The 27,397-nt window shown below is 45.0% G+C and overlaps 1 protein-coding gene across 4 annotated transcripts; it reads left to right on the plus strand.

Annotated features, from left to right (window-relative positions):
• Positions 1–314: 314 nt before the first annotated feature.
• EZH1 (enhancer of zeste 1 polycomb repressive complex 2 subunit) lies at positions 315–27,385 on the plus strand. 4 transcript variants are annotated; one of them, XM_004684143.2, is made up of 21 exons: positions 315–373; positions 7,245–7,287; positions 7,865–7,992; positions 8,098–8,226; positions 8,997–9,116; positions 10,450–10,570; positions 13,105–13,281; positions 14,377–14,479; positions 14,943–15,106; positions 15,487–15,578; positions 17,881–18,061; positions 18,303–18,499; positions 19,787–19,878; positions 20,831–20,871; positions 21,351–21,476; positions 22,428–22,606; positions 23,120–23,215; positions 23,631–23,712; positions 24,180–24,260; positions 24,661–24,745; positions 24,946–27,385. In XM_004684143.2, the coding sequence occupies exons 3-21, from the start codon at positions 7,876–7,878 to the stop codon at positions 25,004–25,006; spliced, it is 2,244 nt and encodes a 747-aa protein (XP_004684200.2). In that variant the 5' UTR covers positions 315–373; positions 7,245–7,287; positions 7,865–7,875; the 3' UTR covers positions 25,007–27,385. The 4 variants fall into 4 exon arrangements, with proteins under 4 accessions (XP_004684200.2, XP_012581655.1, XP_012581654.1 ...); XM_012726201.1 differs by having other exon boundaries at positions 8,098–8,199; XM_012726200.1 differs by lacking the exon at positions 315–373 and adding an exon at positions 1,669–2,010.
• Positions 27,386–27,397: the final 12 nt, after the last annotated feature.

Genomic DNA, 27,397 nt, shown 5'->3' on the forward strand with positions numbered 1-27,397 from the left:
GTGAGACTGGTGTTTGGGCATTAGCAGGTATGAGGGATATGACTTCAGAGTCAAGTGAGATTTGGCTTGTCACAAGCCCGTGGAGATGGTGCAAGAGCTGGATAAGGTCCTCAGGAAGACAGCAGAGGCTCCCAAAGGTATTCTTTCCTGTCTCCTTACAGCGCTGCCTTGGAGCCGTCAGACTTCTGAAATGGGGTGCACAGGTATCTAACCACAGACGAGCGGAGGAGGATGCCCAGGTGACCCGAGCCGCCGGCGCGGACGGCCGCAATGCGCAGGCGCCGGCAGGAGGCGCTGGGCGTGGCTGCGCGCGGGGGCGTGGCCGCAGCGCGCAGGCGTGCTAGTGTCGAGTCCCTGCGGCTCGGGATGGAGGGTGAGTGAGTAAACAAGCCCGGGCCGGGCGGTGGGGCCGGCCTCGGCACCGCGCCACTCGGGCTTGAGGGAGGGAGAGGCGAAGGGATCGGAGGATTGGGAGGGGGCGGAGGGGTACACTGCTAGCCCTGCGGGGGCAACGGGACACCCCGTCCCGCTTCGGAGGACTGGGAAAAGGGGTGACCCGGCAAGAGAACCCCCGCTTGGACCGCGTTTGGGACCCGGAAGGCTGTGTGTCCGGGAGGGGGCGCGGCGGGGGCGGGCCCGGACCGGGGAATCCCGTTGGAGGGCGGGGTGGGCCGGTGGGCGGGAGCCCCAGCCCGGGGCGCGCGGTGGGCGGTGGCACCTGCGGGGGCCTGAGTGAAGTGGATTCCCGGGGACCCGGGGCTGTGCGCGGGGAGGGCCCGACCTGGAGGCTCAGTTTGCGATGACTTTGGGGCGTGTTGAGAAAGGGGTCACAGTGCCGGGACGAGGGTAAGGCGAGTGAGGCTCCGAAGGCGCAAAATGTTAGGGGGCTCTCTCGGGGTCGTACGGTGTGCCGACTGGGCGCCTGGTCCTCGCACCCGGGTCCCGGCACTAAGAGGTTTGTCTCCAAATTCGGTCTCGCGCCAGCTCCTGCGCACCCCAGAATTTCCCCGAGGAACAAATGATGTGAAAGAAAGCGCCTTGAAGCAAGGCAAGGCGTATCAGGGAGATGTCTCTTAGGAAATATGGGACAAACTTGTTTCGGTAATAAGTGACTGCTGAGAAATTGTTTCCGGGGTGGGGAAGGGAAGGGTGTGGAAGGATGTTCGTGCCGCGGGTGGATCGCTGAGAGTGGGCTTTTGTCGGATCTAATGTAGGCTTGTAAGTGGGGTAGCCTAGGTGGGGAGTTTAGACGGCGCAGGGGTGATGGTGAGGGTGAGGGAAAAGAGCTCTCGGGGTGTGCAAGGGCGGCATTGAACGTGTGAGTCTTCCTCAACGTTTGCTGCCATGATGTCTTTGAAGAGAAAAATCCTTCCTACCTACTGGCCCGGTACTTTTAAGTTTAGTAAAGCAGCATTGAATGAAATTTTTAACTTGAGAAAGTGTGAAATCTATCAGAGGTGGCTGTGAGAGCTTGTCTATTTTAAGCATCGGAATTCCCGGGTCTGGGATGGCATGGCATTGATAAAAAAGATCACTTAGCTTACATCGAAGATAGTGTGTATTAGGAGATAAGGTGTTTTCTTTTTCTTTTAAACACATTTACAGTAATTAATAAAAATCTAGCGATACTTTTGAAGTTTTATGCTCAGTGTGAATGAATGAACTCTTCCCAGATCAAGGTGTTTGTTTCATTCACTGATGTATTCTACGCACATAAATCAGTGCCAGGCACACAGTAGGTGTTTTAATACTTGCTTATGCAATAAACAAATAATGGGAAGATCTCTGGGCGTGGGGAGAGCTAGATCCCAGTCCAGACACTAATTGGCAGAGCACTTATAGATCAGTCATGGTAAGACACAGTTTTAAGACTCTAGGGGCACAAATGATCTCTTCATCATGGTGTTATTTCTGTGTTTGTTTGTTTGTTTTTTAACAGTACAAATTAAGGAGACTGGGATTTAAAAAATGAAAATTTGTTCCCTGGAAGAGTTTTGTGATAAGTAAAGGGTAAGAAAATGTAGTTGAGCTCATTCTCATGTTTTACTTGCTATTGAATTAGCATGCCTTAAAAAAAAACCTATTTAAAAATATTTTGTCCGTTTAATTCTCCAGATGGGAAATTTAGCTTCCTAAATCTGTGAGTTACAGTTCTTGTCCTCGATCTGTGCCTTACATGAAGCATGCAACAATTTATTACATTGTTTATCTTTTTCCTATGTTGGACTGTTTTTAAAAGTTTCTACCTTGTTAACTAGCAACTTTAAAAAAAGTTTCAGATAGCAACACTAAAAACACATCACATTTTTACATAGGATACTTTAAAGTGGAAAAAAGAAAAGGAAGCTAATTATACCAGGCAGGTAGGGGTGGAAGGGGCAGAGTTAAAAGGAAAGCCTATTCTTCAGAGAGCCCATCCTAGTAAGTCCCCAGCTTAAAAAAATAAATTTGTCAGTAGTGTGTATTGGGCTCCTTCCTGATGATTTTAGTCTACTAGTCTGCTGTCAGTGGAACTTCCTTTTAAAGTTGTGAATCACTTAATGGGTAGTTGGATTTCAATGTCTCTAACACATTTGCTTTAATACTTTGAGACAAAACAGAATAACTAAAAAAGTCTTGCTTTTATTGAATGATAGAGAACACTCACTAAATATTAAGCTTTTTTGCTAGCATAGCAGAGGACCAGCCAAGGTCAGATTCCAGCCTATTAGGGAATTGCTTTAACGTCCCTGAATCAGCATTGTTCACCCTAAGAGCCAGCATTTCCTTGGCATCTCATTGGAAACTAATTCTGCTTTGACTTCTGTTACCATTGTCTCTAGTGCAAATGACTTGATTCTCCAAGTAAGGCAGGGCTAGTACACATCTATTTTATTTTATTTTTAAAGATTTATTTATGCATACAAGAACGGGGTACAGGCCAGAGATTCGGGAGGGTGAGAGGATTCACCAGAGACAGAGTGGGGAGCAAAATAGGCAGATGGACTGAAATACATTGCTGAGGGGAGCAGCAGGCAGGTCAGGAGAGGTCTGCTGCGCCATGTGGGTCACCTCCCTGCCAGGGATCGAACTGGTGCTTGTCTCGGCTGCAGATAGCTTCCTAGAGCTGTGCTTTAACCTGTTGTACCTCCAGGGAGGGCCCCACATTAATTTTATTTTGAATAAAATAAATAATTTAAATAGAAAAAATCATTTTAGGTAACAATTCAGGCTCACAGCTTCCCATTAGTAAGGTTCTTTCTTGTGTTTAGTGCCCTGAAGCCCAACTAGTCGATGTAACTACCTTGGAGAAGTAGGAGGGTATAAATTAAAGATGTGCTTTCATAGGTCCTAGTTGAAGGATCTATCAGGCTGTTGATGAAGGTCATCATCATTTTATTGTCTGTTTACTAGAGCTCTTTGCAGAGGTAGGTTTGCTCCTATCTACTGTTCATATTTCAGCTCCATCATGAACTGGAAAAGAATGAGATGGAAAAATTTTAAAATCTGTTGTGCTGCAACAGCCTTACATAACCTGTTGGTTTATAAAATAATTTGTTATAAAAGAGAAAATCATAAAGGCATTAAGGTTGCCCCTAAGACAAACTATTTCCACAAAGGACCACCTTTATACAAATAAAAGAACTTAACAGTTTGGAACTTTTATATTTTCATCTTTCTAAATTTAAGAATATTGTTCCTTAAATGTTTTATCTCCAAACAATTTTAGTAATGTTTTCCCATTTCCAGCTAGTGTCTGACTACATTCTTTAAAGAAATTGGAGATAGATTTCCTGTGGAAAGAGTTCTATATTTTTATAGTATGCTTTTCCTGTAGAAGTTCAACACATAAAGCAGTTCTTATTTCCAATTACACATTAAAATTTTTAATTAAAAAATAAACTTAGAGAACATTTTCTGATTTACAAAAAAATTATAAAGATAGTACAGGGAGTTCCTATAAACCCCTGTCCAGTTTCCCCTGTTATTAATATATTAGTATATAGGTAACATTTTTATAGCTAATGAGCCAATATTGATTATTCTGCTAGTCATATTCATTCTGAAGTGACTTAAAAAAGTATTTTTCCCAAAAGTGTAATTGCCTCTGTATTTTTAATAGTAAAGTCTCTAGAAAATATATGATCTATCATCATGAAGACTTTCTTCCTTAATCAGTTTTACTGAGTTCAATTTACATACAGTAAATTCACCGTTTTATATATTGTTGAGTGAGTTTTCATTATAGCACCTGGTTGCATAACCATCCCCACAGCCAAGATATAGAACAATTTAATCATCTCAAAAGATTCCGTTTGTGCTCCTTCTCGTTTATTCCCTTCTCCCACCCCAGGCCTGGCAACCACTGATGTGCTGCCTGGCCCTGTTCGTGTGCCTTTTCTAGACTTGCGCTAGGAGAGTGTTCTGTAAAAGGAACAAAACAATAGGCAGTTTTCAGTGTCTGGTTTCTTCCACATGGCGTATTTCTGAGAGATGTTTTGCATGTGTAGAAACTATTCATTTTTATTGTTGAGCAGCATTCCACTGGTGCATGTGTGTGTGTGTGTATAATATGTACACACACTCACATGCACTATAAAACTTTGTATCCTTTCACAAATCTGTAGATATTTGTACCTTTTCTACTTTTCGGCTATTCTCAATATAGATGTTGCCGACAATCCTTGCGTACAGGTTTTTGTGGGAATGTGTATTTCCATTTTTCTTGGATAAATAATTAGTAATTAAGTGCCAGGTTGTATGGTAAGTATTTTAAAGACTGACAAACTTTTCCATACTGGCTGTACTATTTTGCATTCCCATCAGCAATATATGAGGATCTTAGTTGCTCTACACCCTGTTTGATTTTTACCATCCTAGTGAGTATGTAGGAGTATATTGTTGTGATTTCAATTTGCTCTTCTCTAATGACTAATGATATTGGGCATCTTTTTATGTGCTTGTCATTCTGATATCCTTTTTAGTGACGTAATCTGGTCAAAATTTTATCCATTTTAACCAGGTTGTTCATCTTATTATTGAGTGATTAGAATTACATAAAGATGTATATTTTCCAATTATTGACCAAAACAGCATGTTTTAGAGTATATTTTCAATGTATAAATGGGTCCAATGAAAAATGATTAGGTAGTAACTTGGTACTAAGCTGGATATAAATGCTATTTTGTATGTGTAAAATCTAAAGAACAGATATAGTAGAAATATCTATTTTGTGTGTGCAACTTACTTTTTGCCCAAGGTGTTTGAATCCTTTTCTCCAATGTTGTTCTAGTAAATACAACATTTTTTGTTTGTTTGCATTAAAATAAAAATCTTTGCAGTGAGAATTATTGGTTAGCATTCAGATGCTGTGAAAACCCATTTAATGGCTGTGTTTCAGGTGTTTGAGTCATACCTGTCTGTTCCAAACAGTATGTCTTGTCTTCCTCATACACTCTGGGAGCTGACCAGCTGCCAAATAAAATTTCAGAGACATTGCAGACTTATTAAAAAGCCAAGCAAAATAAATATTAGCTCATGGTCACATGAGGTTCAAATACCACTTTAATTGTAAAAGGAGGAAGTGTGACTTATTTTATATTGTGGCTTAATGGTTAAAAATCAATGGCATTTATGTATACATGTATAGTCTCCTGGGAAATAAAGAACTTGCGTAAAATTAGAAATGGTGCCATTAATTGTTGGACTGTTGTGATGTGTTTACTGTCATTTTTGATAAGACTATAGGAGATCATATTTCAGTGATACCCTTTCTCCAATAAAAATACTGATATTTTTCTGTGGCTGTCTCCTTTAAGAACACACACACACACACACACACACACACAGTAGCTGTGGATTGTGTTCTTTTCCATTACTTGATCTCGAGTTTTAAATGGATGGATTGACTGTCTCTAAGCAGACTATTTCAAGAAGGGAAATTTATTTCTGAAAGGAGTGGGAGAGAGATTATAGTCCAAAGTCTTCTTTTATGGTGTCTCATTGAGTTACAGTCTTTAACATTTGGGCCATTGCGTCTCTGTAAAGGTAACCTAAGGTTTCTGAGACAGGCAATTTTGTCCTGAATTTGAACCACAAATTCAGCAGGCTATTACTAAGCCTGTGCAAGACAGAAATTATATGATCAACTACTTCATACTGCATGCAAGTGTGGTGTACTTAATTTTAATCATTCACATGAAGTCTTTCCTTTGGCTCCACTCCATAGAGGAATGAGAATTATTTAAAGATGGAGGAGGAAGAGAGAGTATACTCTAGAGGAAAGAAATTCAGGTCTGCTGAATTTTGTTTTCAACTCAACATCTTAGCACTCTGATTTCAGACTCTTAGATCGTGTTGTTTCATCCCCTTTCCTTGGAGAGATAAGGTAACTAACAGGGATTTCTGTTTTTAAAGGTTTGAATCACTTCATTGAGTTACCAGTAGGCACAGTTAGGCTGTCTACTCCTTTGCTCTTCCTCCCTTCCTTTCTTTGTCCTCTAAATTTAACTTAGCTTTCTACTCAGCCATTGGTTCTTCAAATGACGTGTTCAGCTGTAATCATCCTGAAGTCCATGAGTGTGAGATGTGATCACTATCTGAGTGTGGTACATGTGGGTTAAGTTATGCTGCTTTCCTCTGTGCTGTTCTTATCCAGGCATGGGGGAGGAAAAGAAATAATTAAAAATGCTTCTTTAGAAGAAATTGGATATTAAGCTTCAAAATAAAAAAACTTTTTCAGAAATTTTAAAAAAAAGTCTGAAACTTTGGCTTCTGTTTGAAATTTTCAGCCTTTACTGCTCCTTGTAATATTTTCAGAAATGTAAAATGTTAAATGAAATGAATAGACCTAGTTCTTTAGGAAACCTGGGTAGTTAACAGAGTAAACACAGTCTTGTAGATATTACTGAATTTTTACATGTGTTGAATGTTTGTTCTTTCTCTAAAAGAATTGGTTATCTGATTCTGGACCTAGAAATTGCTTCAGGATAGCACTATGGCCTTAGTGATAATAGGACTAAACTTGTACACATGACTGAAGGATAGAATTTAATAAAATTAAGGACTCTTTCCAAATGGCATCAAGTACTGGGACCTGACTTGCTTGCAGAAATAGCGGTGCAGAGACCTGGAAGTCTTTGTAGATCAGGAAGCATCCCACTGAGAGTATATGTTCCACTGACTTAGTAAAACCGCTGTCTATTTTCTTTGAGAAGCTGAATATTTGTTTTGCCTTTGTGTCTTGCTATTCCTCTGAAGAACAGAAGGCACATCTTAAAACCCGACACTTCCCCTGCATTCCATGAGGTAGGTAGAGCTTATTACAGTAAGTACTTCTTAAAATTTTGAACCTTAATTCATATGCAAAAACAAACAAAAAAGCTGTTCGCAGTGTGAACATATTTTCTTTTGTCTTGTTGCTAACTTGGAGATTAGACTATGTTGTTGTCATATCCAACTTTTATTATTAGTCATATGCTAGATAAAGTAAATTTGGCAGGTATCATTTGTAGTGTGGGTGGATCTTTCCATGAAGCTTAGTGATTTAACTTGATTCTTGCTGAACATTTCTCCTAATTAAGGTAGCAAATAGGTTTCCTAATTTCCACATAATCCAGGTCCTAATCCTTGTGAGAGAGCTCCTTGATGCTAAGGTAAAAACGAGGTCCCACAGAAAGAAGGAGGCTAAGCTTTTTGATAATCAAATGGTGCTGCTGTGGAATCTTTTCTTAATTAATCCTTTGTAGGCTTGAGTTTTTTAAACTTATACTTTTATGAATAAATGTAATGGGAATGAAAGCATAATTGCCCATGTTGATTTGAGTTTTAGAAATGTTTTATTTCCAGGCAATAAAATGGTATTTCTCATCTCTTTCTCTCTTAGAATATAGCAAAATGGACATACCAAATCCTCCTACTTCCAAATGTATCACTTATTGGAAAAGAAAAGTTAAATCTGAGTACATGCGACTTCGACAACTTAAACGGCTTCAGGCAAATATGGGTGCAAAGGTACAAAAAAATTGCAAGCATCTATATTTTAATATGTTGGAGGAGTTGGATTTATTTTTAGCTCTTCTCTTAAAAACCTACTGATTTTTAATTTGGCTTTGCCAGGCTCTATATGTAGCAAACTTTGCGAAGGTTCAAGAAAAAACGCAGATCCTCAATGAAGAATGGAAGAAGCTTCGTGTCCAGCCTGTCCAGTTGATGAAGCCTGTGAGTGGGCATCCTTTTCTCAAAAAGGTACTTCCAGGTGTCTAAGCTCAGCTTTCTTCTCTTGCTTGGGCTTAAGTGGCTTTTTCTTTCTTCCTATATTTGTGACATACTAGAAAATAAATAAGGATAACGTATATAACTGCCATAGTCAACATTTAATACAATGGTGCAGATCTGTAGCTTAAGACATCTACTTCCCTAAGCTCTGCGCTCCAAGGCACTTTTTTTCCCCCCCACACTAAGACGCTTTGATACTAGAAAACAAATGCTATAGACAATGGACAGAAATATATTGATCAAAGGGATATCCCTTACTGTGAACTTAAAAAACATTGTTTCTTAAAGAGATAATGTTTTTAAAATATAAAAAGCAGATGGTATATCAAATTTCTTTCCCAAAGCAGAAAGTGACTATAGTTTCTATATAATTCTATATAATCCCATGTACTGTCCACATCACCTGCTGGGAGTTATGGCTCCCAGCTGTATCTTCTTCAGCTGTATCTTCTTTCCTGGGATTTTCAGGGGCCTTTGTGTTTTTTTTTTTAATAGTTTTGAATAGTTTTGAATAAAACTAAACAGTTGAGCATGGGAGGCATGATAGTGGACTAGATAGAGGATACTAAAGAGACCTGCTTTCTATAGGCTTAGAGTTGGGTGATTCATTTTAGGGGTAATTGATTTGTTTATTGATTTGTGAGAATTAGAAGGCTACTGGGATCATTTTGAAAGGAAACCAGTTTTTCTCTTGGGCTGTGTGTCTGCTTTCCCTGCTTATGTCATCACTTACATTCCAGTGTGCCATAGAGAGCATTTTCCCAGGATTCGCAAGTCAGCATATGTTGATGAGGTCTCTGAACACAGTGGCACTGGTTCCCATCATGTACTCCTGGTCCCCTCTCCAGCAGAACTTTATGGTATGTATCGAAATCCTGTGTATTTAACCTGTGCTTGATTAAGCTGTCTGATTCTCTGATACTGCTATGCCAACTCTCCTCTTAGGGTATTTGTGGTCAGAGTATATGCAATAAAGTGTGGACATGCAGGTGGTTTTTTTGCAATTAGTTCTCTCTCTCTTAACTTACGTACTTATATGTTATGTATATATGTCTGCTAAGTTTTCCTAACTTGTTAAATTGTGTGCTCTCAGTTTACTTCTGAGCTGATGTTGGTTTATTTTTAAATGAATGAGACTGGGAAAAATTACAATTTTTCCTTAACTACCGTGGCCCAATTTTGTATCATTATGTACAGTTAATGCTCTTCTAAATAAGATATTTGAGGCTTAAGCAGGTCGACAGCTCCCTGGTGATGAGGAATCCTTTCCAAATCCCTAAAGACAAGATGCTGTGAGAACAACTGAGATAACAGAGGCCCCTGTGGATTCACAGTCCTTCCATCTGGGCCTTTAAGCTGACTGGGATTATTTATGGTTCTGATAATCGCTTCCCTGATAATCATCTGTTTGGTGACAGAAGTTTGGCTGACTGGATTAGGATATAGATCTTCAAATCTTCAAAAAGGGATCATTTCTTAGGAGAAAACATCAGAGTAATTTTACTTGACATTTGGGGATTTAAGATGACTGTTCCCTACTGAACACAAACAAAAAACAAACTAAACCCATCAAGCTGATTGTGTATTATTTATTGCCAGACAATAAATATTCATGGCCTCTGTTGCAGCTCACTTTAGGTTCCCATTGAGTGTGATTAACATGAAATTAGCCTATATAAATAGAATATCCAAAGTTTTTTTATGATTGCCCAGTTTCTGTTTCAGTTATAGTACAATTAGAATCCTTTCTTTTCATTTATCTATCTCTCTACCTAGGAAGAGAATTAGAATTGGAGCCTTAAACTGTTGTTTAGGTGATATTTGTACCTATTTCACAATTTTATTTGGTGGATAAAATGAGATCATAGATGGAAGCACTGTGAGAGATAACTGTACTGCCTAATTCTAATTCTGGTGTTGGTGGATATCATTGTCAGTTTAAAGCTAAACATCTGATGGTTAATAGCCTCAAGTAGTTAGGGTGCTCCCCTTCCCTGCCCCCAAGATTAGCTTTGTTCCCTTATAATTGAGGGGAGAAAAAATGACCCATCTTTAAAATGCAGAAAATTCTGTGACCAAAGCCATTTTCAAGAGAGTCAAACAGCAAAAGAGGCTTAGCAAAGACTCCATTAAACTGAAAAGCAGAGATGCTGAATGGATTCATGGAATGAAAAGCATCTCTTTTGTTTTCAGGTGGAAGATGAGACAGTTTTGTGCAATATTCCCTACATGGGGGATGAGGTGAAAGAAGAAGATGAGACTTTCATTGAAGAGCTGATCAATAACTATGATGGGAAAGTCCATGGTGAAGAAGGTAGTGGCACTGAGCTCTCTGGGGTGAAGCCGATAGTGTGGGCGACCTTCTTTGGTACATCATCTTGCTTTTTACCTGCTGCCTCACAGGGGACACACAAGAATATTTGTTGTCATCACATGACTGGGAATAGAAAAACTTTTGTTTCCCATTAAAAATTTAGTGGGAGTTCCTGGGATGGTGGTTACCACCTTCCAAACTTGAGGAAGGAACCAACACTGTAGGAAGAAGGCACTGAGAGATCACCCTGGCCGACAGCCCTGGCACACAAGGAAAAGGAAAGCCATTCCTTCTATCCACAGGTTGGGAGGACAGGTGCAGTGGAGACTATAACTTGATACTGGGGCTGGGGTGAGGTTGTGTTGAGACCCTATGCTGACTCCTCATAAACAAGGGAGAGTTCTTGGTCACCAGGCTCATTTCTTACCTCTGATAACACTGACACTCACCTGGATAAAGCTTCCATCCTGTAGGCTAAGCACACCCCTTGTCTCTCGCTGTCAGCAGTGAGAGACAAGATGTTGTGATTTGGTGACCTTCTTGCGAGATGTTCTGGGCTACCCAAATCTTGCACAGTTTGATGTAGCGATGGTTCTTGCCTAGTGCTTCTCCGAACACTTGGCAGTCTCAGCCTTACCCTAGGCCTGCACGATCTGCTGCTGCTGTCCCTGCTTTGCTTTTTTTCACAGACAACTAGGCCTGTTGGGTCTCCTTCTGCGCCACTTGTTTGGCTTCTGTGGTGTTGGCTGTGTTCTCTCAGCTACGTCGCAACTCTTTGATGGCTGCATCTTGCAGGATAAAACTGAATTCCTTGTCTCTCAATCCACAAGGATACTTGGATCCACTGGGTGTTCAATGTTGTGGCCTTGAACATGTCACACGTGTTTTAGCTCCTCATTGATAGTGGATGACAGCACTCATCCTTTCTAGTCCAGCCCTAGATCCTGGGGCTTGCTGAGAACCGCCACAGCATCAGGTTGAGACCTCATTTGCAGGAGATACTCACCATTTTCAGATCTTTGGAGATTGGATGGGAGAAAACTTAAATGTCATAGGTGATGGAGTTGTGGAGCCATGGGATTCTGAAATGAAGTCCCTCAGTGAGGCTTGTGTCCTATGACATTCCACTAATACTACTCAAGAAAGCAGGTCTGTGATCGCCTATAGATGCCAGAGGTCTGTAGGCAATCAGCAGCACCAGCATCAGCAGTAGTTCCAGCTCTGTGCCCATGACTGGGGCCCAGAAGGCAGCCATCCTGCTGTGGGCCAGTGTCTAGTCCAGAGGCCCTCTGTACCAGAGTCAGAAGGGAATGCTAGCCTACCTCTATTTCACTCCAGCTTGGGGACTGCACACTTCACAGGAGAGTCCAGGTCCATTGTACTTGTAGGAGCTAAAATTTTATAATACCCTGGTTAAATTTAAAAAGGAATTGTCATGAAAAGATTATTTAGTAATAACTGGCTGATGAGAAACTCTCAGTGTACAAATAAGTTTGATCTTAGGAGTTTCCCATAAACCCATCCAAGATCACCTGTTCTTCATTTCCCTTTCTCTAAGAATAGCAATGAGCATAATCTGTTAGCTATTTCTTTGTTCCAGATATCCCGTGGATCTCCCAGAAGCTGGTTATAATATCCTGACTTTCTTAAAACTAGGTCATTAGGCCCTGCCTGGTGGCGCAAGGGGTTAAAGCACAGCACTGCAAGCTAGCCACAGCTGCTTCAGTGTGAGTTCAATCCTTGGCCCCAGAGGTGACACTCATGGTGTGGCAGACCTCTCCTGACCCACCTGCTGTTCCCCTCAGTGGTATACTTCATCAGTCTGCCTGTTCTGCTCCCCACTCTGTCTCTGGTGAATCCTTTCACCCCTGCACCTCTGGCCTGTACCCCAGTTCTATATGCATAAGTAAATAAATCTTAAAAAAAAAAACAAAAAAAACTAGGTCATCTGGATTTAGTTGTAGTTCTAGAAAAGACCATCAGTGTCTAAGAATTGAGGAGGTGAGAAAAACTACCCATAGATTTGCAAATAATAGCATCATCTACTTTTTTGACCAGCTGCTGTTACCAGGCTAATGAAAAGAAATATTTAGCTACAGTGCCCTCTAGTGATCAAAGCCTTTCTCAACTGCATAGTGTGATTTTGGAGGGGGGGGGCAGAAAATGTTTTGATTCATAGAAGTTACTACTTCATCAGATGTAAAACCAAGTAAAATTTCATTTTATCTTTCTCTGTTTATATTGTCTTTTGTTTTTTTAGATTTTGAACTATAAATTCAGGTTGACCAATGGCTAAACAAGTGAACGTTGTAGTAAGAATAAGGTTTTACAGTGTTTTCCAACTGAACTGTTGTTGCATTTGTAAAAACTATTCAAATTATTATCATTGGTTGTCAAATTATTCATTGATTGTCAATATAAAGTGTGCATATGCTGTCTAGCTGGGTCTTCAGAGTGAATGCATGCAAACGTTCCTAGAGCACTGGTAGACTGTGCAATATCCACTGCCCATCATTCTGATCCTTACGTTTCAGAAATGCTCCCTGGATCTGTCCTGATTAGTGATGCTGTTTTTCTGGAGTTGGTAGATGCCCTGAATCAATACTCGGATGAGGAGGAAGAAGGGCACAATGATACCTCAGATGGAAAGCAAGATGACAGCAAAGAAGATCTGCCAGTAACCAGAAAAAGAAAACGACATACTATTGAAGGTAAGCTGCACTTCTCCCTATTCCACTTTAAAGATGACAAGGAGAAGAAGGGAGGACATAATAGAGAGGCTTATTCTTTATTAAAATCTGTTGGTGCCTCTCATTGATTCACTTAATAGTTCAGATGATTGTGACCTGGCTGAAGAAGAAAGCAGATGAACTTACGGGCTATCCCTTGTTCATTTCTACTTATAAAAGTAATGTGTTTGGAAAACTTCGAGAGTTATAAAGAAAAAAAATAAAATAATCTATAGTCACCATTAAAATTTCCTTCTAGATATAAAAACAAACATGTATATAAGCATACATATATGCACGCATGTACACATGCACCTGAAAATAAATTCAATGTTATATACCAATGATATCTTGTTTTTACAAATATACACATGTATCAATGTGTTTACATATGTTATGTGACGCTGGGATCATGCCACATATTTTATACATGTGTGTATTCGCATGTGTTAATTGTATACCACTGTGTATTTATTTAATGAATAAGTTAAGGAATTTCATCCTGTGCCAATTATTTAGAAATGGGCAGATACCAAAAGAAACAATGAAAACTGTTGAAGTGGCAGGACTTAGGAGAGTGAGCTCTTTCATAGTAAGCCTCTTAGAAACATTGCATTTTTAAACTACTCTATTACTTTGATAAAAAAATAAATTCCCTTTTTACTTAATCTTATTAGCATGTTTCCATTTGTTAATATGTATTTAATTTAATGCGTAACTATACCTTGTGCTGCTCTGTATTATTTAGTATAGTTAGTTCAGAAACATATTGTCTCCTGTTGTAGCAGAGTTCTCCATTGTGTTCTCCAGCATCAATATGATAGGGTTCTTCAAGATTCCGGTCTGTCCATGAAAACTGTTTTTACCTCCAGACTGTCCTGTTTGTTGTTAATGTGTAGATGGCTCCAATTTCCTTCTTTTACAGATAGCCCCTTAGTTCAGGTAGTTTTGATCTTTATGTACTGCCAAGCAGTCAATAGTTAAACTAACAAAGCAGCTGTAGTCAAAGTGCAGTGACAAAAGGAAAGAGCTTTGCTTGCATGCTGATAACAGCACTTTATGTCATTTCTAATTCAGGCAACAAAAAGAGTTCCAAGAAACAGTTCCCAAATGACATGATCTTCAGCGCAATTGCCTCTATGTTTCCCGAGAACGGTGTCCCAGATGACATGAAGGAGAGGTAGGGAAAGCTGACCTGCTCAAGCCACCTTGAGTGCTCAGACGAAACTTTTAGTCACGTCTGTTGTTTGCTTAATAAAAAGCCATGTTTATGGTAAGTCCGTTGTGATTTCCTTGGAGTCCTGATTACTCGCTTAATGCCAAATGTTCCTACCCATAGTAAGGGTCATCATATGCTAGCACTTGAGTAGTCTGGGCAGAGAATTTTTCAAGTTTAGCCATTTCTCTACAGCTACTCCAGCACCATACTTAATCAAACTTTTCCCTCCCCTTACTTTCAGCCATGAGACTGACCCAACACAATTACTGTGGTGTATTCTCTGAGCTGTGCACCGGTCTGTCTTCAACAAGACCCATGAAAAGGACCCATCCTCCCTGGCAGGCCCACCTGGATGGCTGTCAGTACTCACTGTTTTCTCAGTGGAGACATTCCCATGAACTCTTACCTCTCTTTTCTTAAATAGGTATCGAGAGCTGACAGAGATGTCAGACCCCAATGCTCTTCCCCCTCAGTGCACGCCCAACATCGACGGCCCCAATGCCAAGTCCGTGCAGCGGGAGCAGTCTCTGCATTCCTTCCACACGCTATTTTGCCGCCGCTGCTTTAAATACGACTGTTTCCTTCACCGTGAGTGGGGCTCCCCTGTTTGAAGTACTCTCCTCTTTCCCATCCCCACCCACTGTTTCCTTCTTGTTTTCATTCATTGTGTGGGGTATCCAGCCTTTGTTCTGACATGGTTTTATATGGCCAGTTCTGTTTCTACTTGTTGGGTGCTAGTGGGACTCAGTTTGCATGGTCAGAACAGAATAACCAGCAATGTAATTGTCCCTCAGCAGCTTCTCACTTTGAAAGGATTGCGTTGCCATAAAAAATGATTACACTTTGTACACCTTAATGGTAGCTAGTTACATCTAAATTTTCCTACAGTAGCTGACTAATTCAGTTTTGTTTCTCTCCATCTTATCAAATGGAGGAGCCACTGGAAACAACCATTTTGTGTTTTACAGCTTTTCATGCCACTCCTAATGTATATAAACGCAAGAACAAAGAAATCAAGATTGAACCAGAACCATGTGGCACAGACTGCTTCCTCTTGCTGGTACATTCTTAAGCTGTTCTACCATTGTTAACTTTGTTTAAAATAGAGCAGGAAATGGCCCTTGGGCTTTCTGCCCCTGGGAACACAAACCAAGTGACCTAGCACATAGAGCTTGCTCAGGGGTCATAAAGCACAAACAGAACGTGAGTGACTTCTGTTCTTAAGGGGGCCCCTGATGCTGAGGCAGTAGGACTGTGAAATTACACTTATGGAGTGAGATTTGAAGAGCATTGGAGGTTTTCCTGCTCTAAATATCGTCTAGTCAGATTTTACTACTGTCAGTACAGTAGTTTAACTGTTTTGTTAGAATTGGAGCTGTGTGTTTTACACCATTTTCTTTTTTGTCTTCCTTTAAATACATAAGACTGTAGGAGGAATAGCATATGAAGGAGCTGATGTCACATTGATGGCCCTTGGCCACGTGGACAGCCCTTTTGTGGGAGCTGTACCCCCCCCTGCATTCCTGTGGGGAGGCAGTACCCCGAAAACTAGAAGAGAATGGGTGGTTGGACTTGCCAAGCACAACTTTGTTTTCTACATGATAGTGTTAGCTTAAGCAAAGAAGGAAATGCCTTGATAAATTTTTACCACAAGTTAAAATAGGTTATATAGCCAGGTGTCTTTGGGACCATCTTGAATGGGGTAATGCAAGAAAAGATGGTCAAGAGTGTCAGGGGCATGCATGTGGGAGCAGAAAGTGGGCATGGGAAGTAATAAAGTGCAGTGCTCAGTAGCAGTGAGCAAAGGTTTTCCTTCCTGTTGCGATGCCTTCCGACACGGTAAATACCATGCTGCCCTTAATATATAACATCTTACTTTCATGCTTATAACAACATCCTGACTACTATTACAAAAAGAAAGTCTCTGTGTTTTTAACCTACAGAAATGTGTGCACATTTTTTGGGCTTTTTTAAGAAAACGTTATATTCAGTTCTAATGCTGGATGATTCTCCCCCAGACTTTTTATTAACATTTTAAGTTGTGCAAAGAAATGAAAAGATTCCTTCTTCCTGGACTTAACAGCATTTGTCCATTTTTGCTTTTCCCCTATATTTGGGCATGTATATATTTTAGCTGGGCCATTTGAAAATGTTGCATGCATCATGACTCTTCTTTGCTAAGCTGATCAGTGTATATCTACTAAAAAATAGTTTTATGTAACCACATTTTACACCCGGCAAAATTAACAAGAGTTTCATAATGACGTTTATCTATTCCCTACTCATTTTTTCCCTTATTGTACCAAGAATAGCTAGTTTTTCAAATCAAACCAAGAACAGTCATGCATCATATTTTGCTATTGTGTCTTTTCAGTCTCTCCCTCCTCCCCAAACTCAACAATCTGTTAGATCCATGTTCGGTTTTTAATCTCAAATACTACTACCATTTTTTCCCTTTTGAAAAAGCCGGAACGAAAAGAACCCAAAAAGCCTGGGGTCTGGCTTTGTCTCTTGTTTTCACTTGGTGTCATTCACCTTGTTTCTCTAGCTCATTCCCAGAAGCTAGAATTAGTTTTAAAGGCTTTAGTATACTTGTGTTAAACCTTTTGAGTAAGAATGCACTGTAGATAATGCTGTGTGAGTTATGTTGCAGTGTGGGCACTTTATCAGATTTAATTAATTTTGAAACTTCTCTCCTGCAATTTCCTTTCCTATAGTGTAATATCCTTAGTAATGGTAAAATGTGTCCTTTAAAGGCAGATATAGTTTTCATGGCATAGATTAGGGTGCAGATGCAGAGAAGCCCAGGGAAGACACATCCGCCAGTCAGGGAGAGGAGTCAAGAAACCGGCCTGCCGGCACCTTGTTTCAGACTTGCAGCCTCCAGAGTTGCAGGAGAATAAATCCCTATTGTTTAGCCAGTCAGTATGTGCTGTTTTGTGATGGCAGCCAGTGCAGACCAAAACAGTGGGCAAGGTAACGGAGCTCTGATTCTGTGTGCACTCTGGAACAGTGGGTTGTATGCTCTCTTCCTCCCTCTTGACCACATTTCCTCATCTACTGGAGAATGCGTTCTCAACCAGCTAACATGCATATGATTTTAGATACAACTCACTGGAAAGCTGAGGATGTATAAAAGCACAAATTACGTCTCTTTTTAAGATTATAGGGCAGCTGTTTTGTGAAGCAATGGAAGTTTACAAGCTTTAGCATGTCAAGCTACTACTTTATGGTCACGCTTACGAGGCACAGAGCAAACTAACAAGTGACAGCGCCACCGCACTTAGGTGCAGAGGTTCAGAAGATGGTGTACGGTGACTCTGGGCTCTTCCTATTTCCTGTCTGTCACGTGTCTGCTGCAGGAAGGAGCAAAGGAATATGCCATGCTTCACAACCCTCGCTCCAAGTGCTCCGGTCGTCGCCGGCGGAGGCACCACATGGTCAGTGCCTCCTGCTCCAATACGTCCACCTCTGCTGTGGCAGAGACCAAAGAAGGGGACAGCGACAGGGACACAGGCAATGACTGGGCCTCCAGTTCTTCAGGTACAGTGAGCAGAAAATGCAAGGACTCTAGTAAGCCCAGAATCACTGCCTGGAACTTAAAACATCACTACTATTTAAAATCAGCTCTTCCCACACGCCCACTTACAAGCAGAGGACACATGGAATGTTTTGTTTCTAACTAGTCAGTCTTTTAAGTAGAATGAAGTACTTACGCATTTGTGGCAAACTACCGGTAATAACTGCATCTCACCTACTTCTGTTTCTCTTTGTGCTCTCTTAGAGGCTAACTCCCGCTGTCAGACTCCCACAAAACAGAAAGCGAGTCCAGCCCCACCTCAGCTCTGTGTGGTGGAAGCACCATCGGAGTCTGTGGAATGGACAGGGGCTGAAGAATCTCTTTTTCGAGTCTTTCATGGCACCTACTTCAACAACTTCTGCTCAATAGCCAGGCTGCTGGGGACGAAGACGTGCAAGCAGGTACTGTCTGAGGAGCAGGGACAAGCTGGGGGCCTCCTTCCAGCCTCTGCTCTGCCAGTGCTTTTGCCCTCTGGCGAGGCTGCCTGCCCGAGACAACTTATCGTGGGCTCATTCCCTCGTGAGCCTGTGCTTCTGGGCCATGAAGTTGGTTCCCCAGTTATGGGGCTTCCTGTCAGTGCCAAGCCTCGCAGTGCTTAGGGCTCTTCTCTTTCAGCTCTTTCTTTGATCTTTGCCTTTCTTTCTAAGTGTGGATCCCTTTCCTAGAAGGGACTCCCACATCTTTTGGGGGATCTGCTTGCTCTCTCTGGGAATTTGCAGCTGCTGCTCTTCTACCAGTTTCTTCAGTTGCTTTATTCTCCAGATGTTCTATTACTAGTTTTTGTTTTGTTTTGTTTTGTTTTGTTTTGCATTACCACCCTAAATAGGTGGGCCTGGACCTCACCCTTTTAGTCAAACCTAAACAACTTGATAGCAACCACTAATCTGTGGTAGCAGAAAACCACCACAGTGAGGAGACTGATTGCAGGACGGGCGTCGGGGGGTACAATTAGTCCTCAGTAGCAAAGAGCAGCAGAGCTTGTTGGCTCCCTAAATTTTGAGGTATCTCTGTGGCCTCCTCTGTATGCTTCCTTTATAACAAGCAGTAGGACAATGAACTGAAGTGCCCTGTGCTTTCATTTAGGTGCTTATACCGACTTCCCAGAGTCATAGGTTCTTAACCTAAAAATCTGTGGAAAGGAATGTTGTTGTTTTCCTGAGAAGAGATTTATAGATTCCACAAAATCTTAAGAGGGCCTATAACAAAAAGGGAAAAGTAAAAAACCTGAAAACAGTGCAGTAAGAAGCGTGCTGAGAGGGAACCAGGCTCCCCAGAGGCGTCCTCCTGAGACTCGAGAAGGTCATCTCTGTACCAACAGAGGGCGCTAGTGCTTAGCCTGGCAGCAGCACACCTCGGACCTCGCGCTGTCACACAAGGTCCACTCTGTTGCCCTTCCTCAGAAGAGACAGATGCTGTTGGTGAGAATCAGCCCACTTAGGGCTTGGCAGGAGGAGAAGTGAGAGGAAAACTACTGCTAGGTGCTCCGTATTTCACCTTTCTCGAGTCAGGATAAACACCTAATATTAGCTTCCGAGCCAGCCACCCCATGTTCCACTGCCACTCTCTCTCTGCCCTGCTCAGTCAGCTGCCAGGGAGCGATCCAGAACCCTCCCAAGCCCAGAGCCTGGTTGGGTCACTTATCTCACCTTGCCCAAGCGGTGACAGGTCTTGTTGGATTTTTCTTCCAGGTCTTTCAGTTTGCAGTCAAAGAATCGCTTATCCTGAAGCTGCCAACAGATGAGCTCATGAACCCCTCGCAGAAGAAAAAAAGAAAGCACAGGCAAGGGTTGGACAAAGGGCTTTTTGTGGCCTGATGTTCCCTGTGCTCTGCCCTCCCCTCGGACTTCCTATCTCCCTCCCTCTCTGGCCACTGCTTGCAGTTTGCGTTGCACAACTGCGGTTCTTGTGCTTCCTGCAGGTCTAGGCCTCGGACCCGCCCTCCCCTGTCCCTAGGAGCTGGGGCCATTAGCTGACAGTGGCTACTTCAGCTCCTGACCAGCTGGACATGAGCTGTTAACCTCTCGGCTTCCCCACGAGGCCTTTTCTCCTCTCTGGGTGGTTAGTTACCGTTGTTACCCACTTCCCAACACAGTTTAGGCCTTTTCTTTCTTTCTTTTTCTGGAAACTTGTGCAATTTTTTGGCAACAAAACTTGTGCTGTTTTTCCAAGTTGCATAATGATACATAATGATTTCTAGCAAGCAAGCCTTTGCTTAGGAGGTTCCTTTAGGAATTCAGCACTCTGCCTGGTCCGAGTTCCTGATGACCATTCCCTCGTGAGGGAAGGAGCTAACGCTAGTTCTAGCTATAGAAGTGCAGCCTGTGGCTTCTCCTTTCAGCTCTGTCACTCAGAGTAGATTCCTGAAAAGCCTGCCAACCTCCCAACTTTCCCAAATTTCCATCTCCCTAAGGAGAGGGGTAGAGGGGGGGGGAAACAATAGCAGTATAGTAGACTGAAAGGGTTGGGTGTTGTTTTGTCTTTTTTTTTTTCTTTGATGTATATTTGGGGGTGGGATGTTGTTTAAATTTGCATCTTGGGGCTTAGACCAGCTGGATACAGGATGAAGTGGCTTCCATGGACCAGACAGTGGAGGCCTCCTGTGTAGGGCCATGGGGAGGATGCTCCCCAATCATCAAGCCACAGTTCCTCAGAGAACACTGTCCTGTTTCATTGCCGCACCTGCAGACTTCCCTGGGGCTAGGACCCAGACCCATCCCTTCTCTCTTTTTCAGGCTGTGGGCTGCACACTGCAGGAAAATTCAGCTGAAGAAAGGCAAGTTCCTCCAGGGCATCCTTCGGCAGTTCAGCTCAAGGTCTCACCCCTGTGGCACCCCCATCCCCTCCTCAACTGTAGCTGTACTTGTTGACCCTGCACCGCTTCCACAGATTGCAGATTTCTCTGTAGCAGCTGAGAGCAGCTCAGCTTCTCACTGCAGCTGAGAAGAGCTCTCAGGAGGTAGAGTGAGGGGCCTTGTAGTCTCTGACTTTTGTAGTGTTCTAGGTTCTAGACTTTGTGTACTGATCACAATAGCTGCCCTGTGGTCCTGGAGCGCTTCACCCGCTCCCCACAAGGCAAAGCGCCCTGTTGTAGCCTCTGAGCAGCCATCATCCATGATTTCTTCTCCCCACTGGTGGTAAAGTGCATCCGAGGTTACATTGGGACAGGCCTGCTTTCATCAGCGCCACTGGACCTGGGGAGAGGGCTGCTCCAGGCCTAGGCACAGCGCGACCCGGTCTGTCCTTCTCCCCTAGATAACTCTTCTACGCAAGTGTACAACTACCAGCCCTGTGACCACCCAGACCGCCCCTGCGACAGCACCTGCCCCTGCATCATGACTCAGAATTTCTGCGAGAAGTTCTGCCAGTGCAACCCAGACTGTAAGAGCCCGCGGGTTCTCCTGCGCCCACCAGACAGTTAGCTTCACGCATCCGCTTTCCCTCCATCATGTGCCCTTTGCTGCCGCTGGACCCTCTCGAGGTTTCTCTGCTGGCTTTCCATATTCTAAAAGGGACATGAGACACCAAAGTTCTGGGCAAGTCGTTGTTTTTGAACACTGAGGTGTGTGATTCAAAAAGCAGCAATTGCACAGAGATCAGACGCTCTCCTAACTACTTTCCAGAGCAATCTGAAGAAACATGGGGATATTGAATTTCCTTACGGTGCAGTGTTGTTTCACAACATACACAGGATACAGCTGTGTATGTGTGTTCTGTTTCATATCTGAGTTTCAGTATCAGGTTGGTCTGGATGTCAGCAGAAGAAAGGATCGTGGCCAAAGTGCCTCTTTCCTCAAGCCTCAGCAGCTTGAGGTACCACCCGGACCAGCAGCACTTGATGCTCAGTCTGTTGTGCTAGAAATATCTCTTAAACCCAGAGCAGATATTGATCTTAACCACGGCAGAGGGGCACTTGTGCTGGGGAGGGCAGAGGGTGGAGGGCAGCATGGAACGGAAGCATTCTGTTCTCAAAATGACTTGTTTGGGTGGTGAGGTTGTGCCAGTCAAAAGCACTGATTTCATTTCCCCTGGGGCAATCGCCACCTCTTCCCAGCCAGCGAGGGGGAGGGAGCCCTCGGTGGGGGGAGCCTTTAGGGGACACATCTCAGTAGTCCAACCTGCTTTCTTGATTCTCGGTGTGACTGTTGAGAGGCACTCTGGCTTTTCCAGAAAAGACTTGCGTGTGGTTGTGTTCTCTGAAGGGGACTTCCCTCCTGTTTTGCCAAATATCCTTGAAGCTGTAACATTTGCTTCCCCGCCGCCCCTTGTGTCGAGCCTGAGCCCCAGCATTAGCCTGCTTCTCTTCCTAACCTCACCTGTCTCCCCTCCCAGGTCAAAATCGTTTTCCAGGCTGTCGTTGTAAGACCCAGTGCAATACCAAGCAGTGTCCTTGCTATCTGGCAGTGCGAGAGTGCGACCCCGACCTGTGTCTCACCTGTGGGGCTTCAGAGCACTGGGACTGCAAGGTGGTTTCCTGCAAGAACTGCAGTATCCAGCGTGGCCTCAAGAAGGTGAGGCCGGTTCTCGGGACTCGGGCCAGATAATAGAGCGGGACAGACAGATCAGTCCTGTGCAGCCTCTGGAATAACCTCAGCCTCGTTCTTTGGAGATTTTGCTTGTGAAATTGCTCAGTAAATCCTAAAAGACATGCATTTACTGAATTGATAAAGTTCTGTGTGCCAGCGAGGAGCTAGAAAATTGAACTGACCAGACAAGAGGGGCTGCGTGGGGGCCGCATGGGAGCCCCCTGTCTGTCCCCCCTGGACACAACAGCGGTGCCCCCGTGGACTCAGGTCCAGCTCCCCATGTGTGGAGGAAGAGCTGTGACCTTTCCTTTCACCACCTCCTTGTGTTTCCTCCCACCAGGACGGAATCACTTAAACCTTTTTCTGCTTTCAGATCCTCTTACCAGTGGTAGTTCTCTCCACCCTGCGCCCGCGCCCGCCACCCTCTCCCATGTGCACTTTCAGCACACGTACCCCTCACACGCCCTGTAGTCTGAGCTGTGACCCCCTCTTCCCCAGCACCTGCTGCTGGCCCCCTCAGATGTGGCCGGATGGGGCACCTTCATTAAGGAGTCTGTGCAGAAGAACGAATTCATTTCTGAGTACTGTGGTGAGGTGAGTGCTGTCACTTTGGCCCACATTCTTTCTGGGGAAATACTGATGAGGAACCCTGATTTTCTGTGGGCCAGATTTCTTTGACTTAATCTCTAAATAACTCAGCTGAGTTCTCATGTGGCCTCTTGGGGGATCCCACAGAACAGTTGACAGTCCTGAAACAAACCACTCTTCTTCTATTCTTTGGTAACTCAGACCACACAGAGGGGACAGGTGGGCGCTGAGGCTCCCCTCAGTCTGAGCGCTAGTCAGGTGGGGTGGGGGTGGGAATGAAGTCCTGGGCTGTCTCTCTGATCCTCCTCATGACAGGCAGCACGTGCGTGACAGCGCTGCCACCCTTTCCCTTCTAGGGTAGGGTACCCTGTCCTGAGCAGGCCCCCTGATCCCCCTCATCATTCCTTGTCTGTCCCTGCAGCTTATCTCTCAGGATGAGGCAGATCGACGAGGGAAGGTCTATGACAAGTACATGTCCAGCTTCCTCTTCAATCTTAACAATGGTATGGAGCTTCTCCCTCATCCCAAGGTGGTCTCTGGCAGGTCTTCCCACCAGATTTCCCTTGGATAAGCCTGGCTCAGATGCCCTCTGAGTCTCCCAACACATGCAAACTCCCAACACATGCAAAGAGCAAGGTGGTGAGATGGACTCAGAGGCACCAAAAGCCACGGTTCACCTGCCCTGGAAGATCCTTCATTTCCAGGTTGTGTTTGCAACCAGAGTGCTAAACCTGACACCTCAGAAATCCCCTATTCACAGATCCACAACTCAGGCAGAGGGGGGAGGGCACCCAAGGGACTGTGCTGACTTAAGGCTGGACTGACCCTCTCCTGTTGGCACGCTGGGCTTCAGCACTCCCAGGGGGTTGAAACTATTTATGTTACTGGTTAATTGATTTAAAATTCAGCCTCAAGAAGCTGGTGGCATTCCCTGGTGAGCTTATAGTCTTCCTTGGCTTTCTTGATACAGATTTTGTGGTGGATGCTACCCGGAAAGGAAACAAAATTCGATTTGCAAACCATTCGGTGAACCCCAACTGTTATGCCAAAGGTGAGTTCCCAGTGACCTGGGAGTGGGGCCTGGGAGGATGGATGCTTCATGTACTGTGGTTTCCGTTGCTCAGCTTTTTTGTAGGTGAGTTGCTCTGTGTCCAAACGTAGCCATGATCAGTGTCTGTTATCATTTTGAGCATCTTTCTCTTAGTTATAGAAACTGCTTTTTAGCTGATAAACAGTCTCCCGCAAGGCTGAGTCTTAAAAAGATAATTCTTTCCCCAAGTCATTCATCCGAATAACGGAACTGAATGCACAGAGGCCATGGCCTTCATTAATCTCTAGTTCTACTTCCTGTTTGTTTTCACTGAAAATTTGGAGAAATCCAGCCCAGAGTCACTGCTGGTCGTTGACTGGCGTTGGCGAGGAGCCTAGCCTCAGGTCTGTCCTGTTTGCAGTGGTCATGGTGAATGGAGATCATCGGATTGGGATCTTTGCCAAGAGGGCAATTCAAGCTGGTGAAGAGCTCTTCTTTGATTACAGGTGAGGTGGGCGGAAGGGGGCTCTCAGAGCTGGTGTGGATGGAGAGGCCTCCAGGGGCCAGGGCTCCCCCTTTGTTCTGCCCTCTGCTGCTGGCCTCTGCTGTGGGCGTGTCCACTGCCCCTAGGGAGCAGGGAAAGTGAAGGGTGGGGGACTGTGTCTTTCTGTTGTATAATCCGGTTCCTCCTCCTGCTCTCGGACAGGTACAGCCAAGCTGATGCGCTCAAGTACGTGGGGATCGAGAGGGAGACTGATGTCCTTTAGTCTTCCTGGGCGCGTGCCAGCGCTCCCGGTAGCGGCACTCACTGCTTTCACGCGCACACCACTGCTGCTCGAGTTTCCTGCACTGTGTGTCTGCCACACTGAGAAACCCCCACCCGCTCCCTCTGTAGTGAGGCCTCAGCTGTGCCCAGCAGGGACAAACTGTCTCATGACAGGGGAGACAGAGGCAGCTCGGCTTGGGCTCCCAAGAGAGAGCTGCAGAGGCAGGAGAATGTGTCTGTCTGGCTTCAGAGGAAGAGAAGGCGGGCAGGGCTGGGTGATTTACGCTTGGTTTCTTGTCAGCCACCCAGAGTGTGGCCTCAGATACCCATTTGGGCAGTTCCTAGCAGGCATTAACCTCTAATTCTAATTTTCCAAATCAAGGGTCCTGTTGAATCAGGTTGCCAGCATCTCCCTGTGGAGAGGACAGGCCGGGTTGCGCCTGATGCCCGAAGCCTGTGCGTGGTCTGGCCAGAGGCGAGCCCTGCCGTAGCGCACGCTGAATGCAGAGGGAAATGGGTCAGCTGGCTACCCCTTTGCTCTGGCAGGGTTCACACCGAAAGAAGTGGTTCTAGATGTGGCTGTTTGCGCTGGGAGAGGGGAAGTGCAAGGCCTTTCTCGCAGTCAGAGAGGGCCAGCCCGACAACAGTAGTTAAATGGTGAGCTGGGGGCCCAGGCGGCTTTGAGAACCCCTTCTCTGTGTACCCTGGAGATGGATGGATAAGTTTCTGATTCCCAAGACAGGTGCCCTGCCCTCTCTGCTCCTTCCAGAATCCTGGCGTGGTGGCTGCAGCCGCCATTGTGCTGCTAGTGAAGAGGCTCAGGGTGTGCGCGCTGGGGCTGAGCGCTCTGCTGGTTGGCGGGCCTCCCCCTCCCTGAGGCTAGGGCAGGCAGGCGCCAGCCTGGACTGGGTAGGGGCAGAGTGCTATGACTAGCTCCTGACTGCCTGCCTGCTGTTGGGAAGGCTGAATTGACAGCGTTGGGAGGTGGGCGAGGGGCTCCCAGAGTCACATGTTTGGGATGACATCACGGGCAGTGCAGACCGGCCGCAGGTACTTGGAGCTTCGGGAAGCAGCGGACCACCTGTCCCAGTCTGTGGCGCCATTCCCTCTGGGGTTCATGCAGAGCAGAGCACTTTATTTCTTCTAGGTGTGTAGGTTGAGGTGGAGTTTGAGCTAAGGTCTCGGGTCCCTGCCCAAATCCCATTCTTGAGGCGGGCGGGTGAAGAGTGGAAGTTACTTGTCCAGTTGTGTCTCATCTCGTGGGGGATTCAGGGGAGCTGCCTTGCCACAGAACTGGATGAGGAGGGGCCGGTGCCAAGAGCTGCCCGCCTGACTGCTGAGTGGGGAGTCGGAGCCCGCTGCTGGGTGAAGGAGGCGGCACAGACAGGCTGGGCGCAGGCGTCTCCCTTCCTCCTCCCTGGGCCTCTGCTGATCACACCCTCCAGCCCCACTGGCTGTCCCGGGAAGCACGTAGTGGGGTTGCCTCTGGCCACCATCACCTAGTTCGTGGGATAGAGGCTCACCTGCTCTCACGCACCGCGTGGGTGCTCGTGCCATGCTCGGTAGGGGCCCAGCCAGCTCCTGACAAGCCTCGTCCCACTCTGGCCAGCCCCGTGCAGATTCCTCTGCGGTTTGTGTTATGTATATTCGGGACATCCTCTAGCTGGACCAGGGGCTCCGAATTACTCAGAAATTAGAGTTAGGGCTGTCTGAAGTGCCAGGGGCTAGCCAGGAAGAGGTGAGAACAAACGACTAGGGCCTTGGAGGGGCTAGACCGGCCCCACCCTTCCCTCGCATGCAGAATCGCTGTGGTGGGCCCCTTCCCCAGCTGCAGACCACTCATATTTCCCTTCCTTCCCCCTCCACCCTGCCACCCCTCACCTTTAATGACGGGTCTCAACCCCTCCCCCCAGACTTGGAATGATGGTGGTAGAGACTAGGGGGAGGCTGGTTTATGTGCGGCTTTATTGCCAGTGAATTTCACGCACTTTAAAGTCTTGTGGCTTGTGACCTCTTATCTGAATAAAATGGTAGAATCCATTTTGGCAAGTTGTATACTGTGTGCTGTGGGTCCAGAAGGATCCCGGGATGGTGGTACAAGAACAGACCAGGCTAAAGCGTCACATTCAGATCCCAACTATCCCCTGAGGTCTGGAGGGAGGGGGGGGGCGATCAGTCTTTTGATAGGTGAGGCAAGGATTTTGAGGGATCAGTTCAGTTAAAATCACCCCACTCACCCCTGACCAGACGCCGGCTACCACACACAGACTGGGGCTCTGCCACTCGGCTTTATTAAAGTGGCTCCGAGTCTGTGAGCACAGCTTCGGGTGCAGGCTGGCGAGCGACCGGCGGGCCTCATGAAACTTTCAACACAGGAGAAGCAAACTACAGA

Source organism: Condylura cristata, unplaced genomic scaffold (assembly GCF_000260355.1).
Source record: "Condylura cristata isolate star-nosed mole 26May11 unplaced genomic scaffold, ConCri1.0 scaffold00017, whole genome shotgun sequence".
Taxonomy (NCBI): Eukaryota; Metazoa; Chordata; class Mammalia; order Eulipotyphla; family Talpidae; genus Condylura; species Condylura cristata.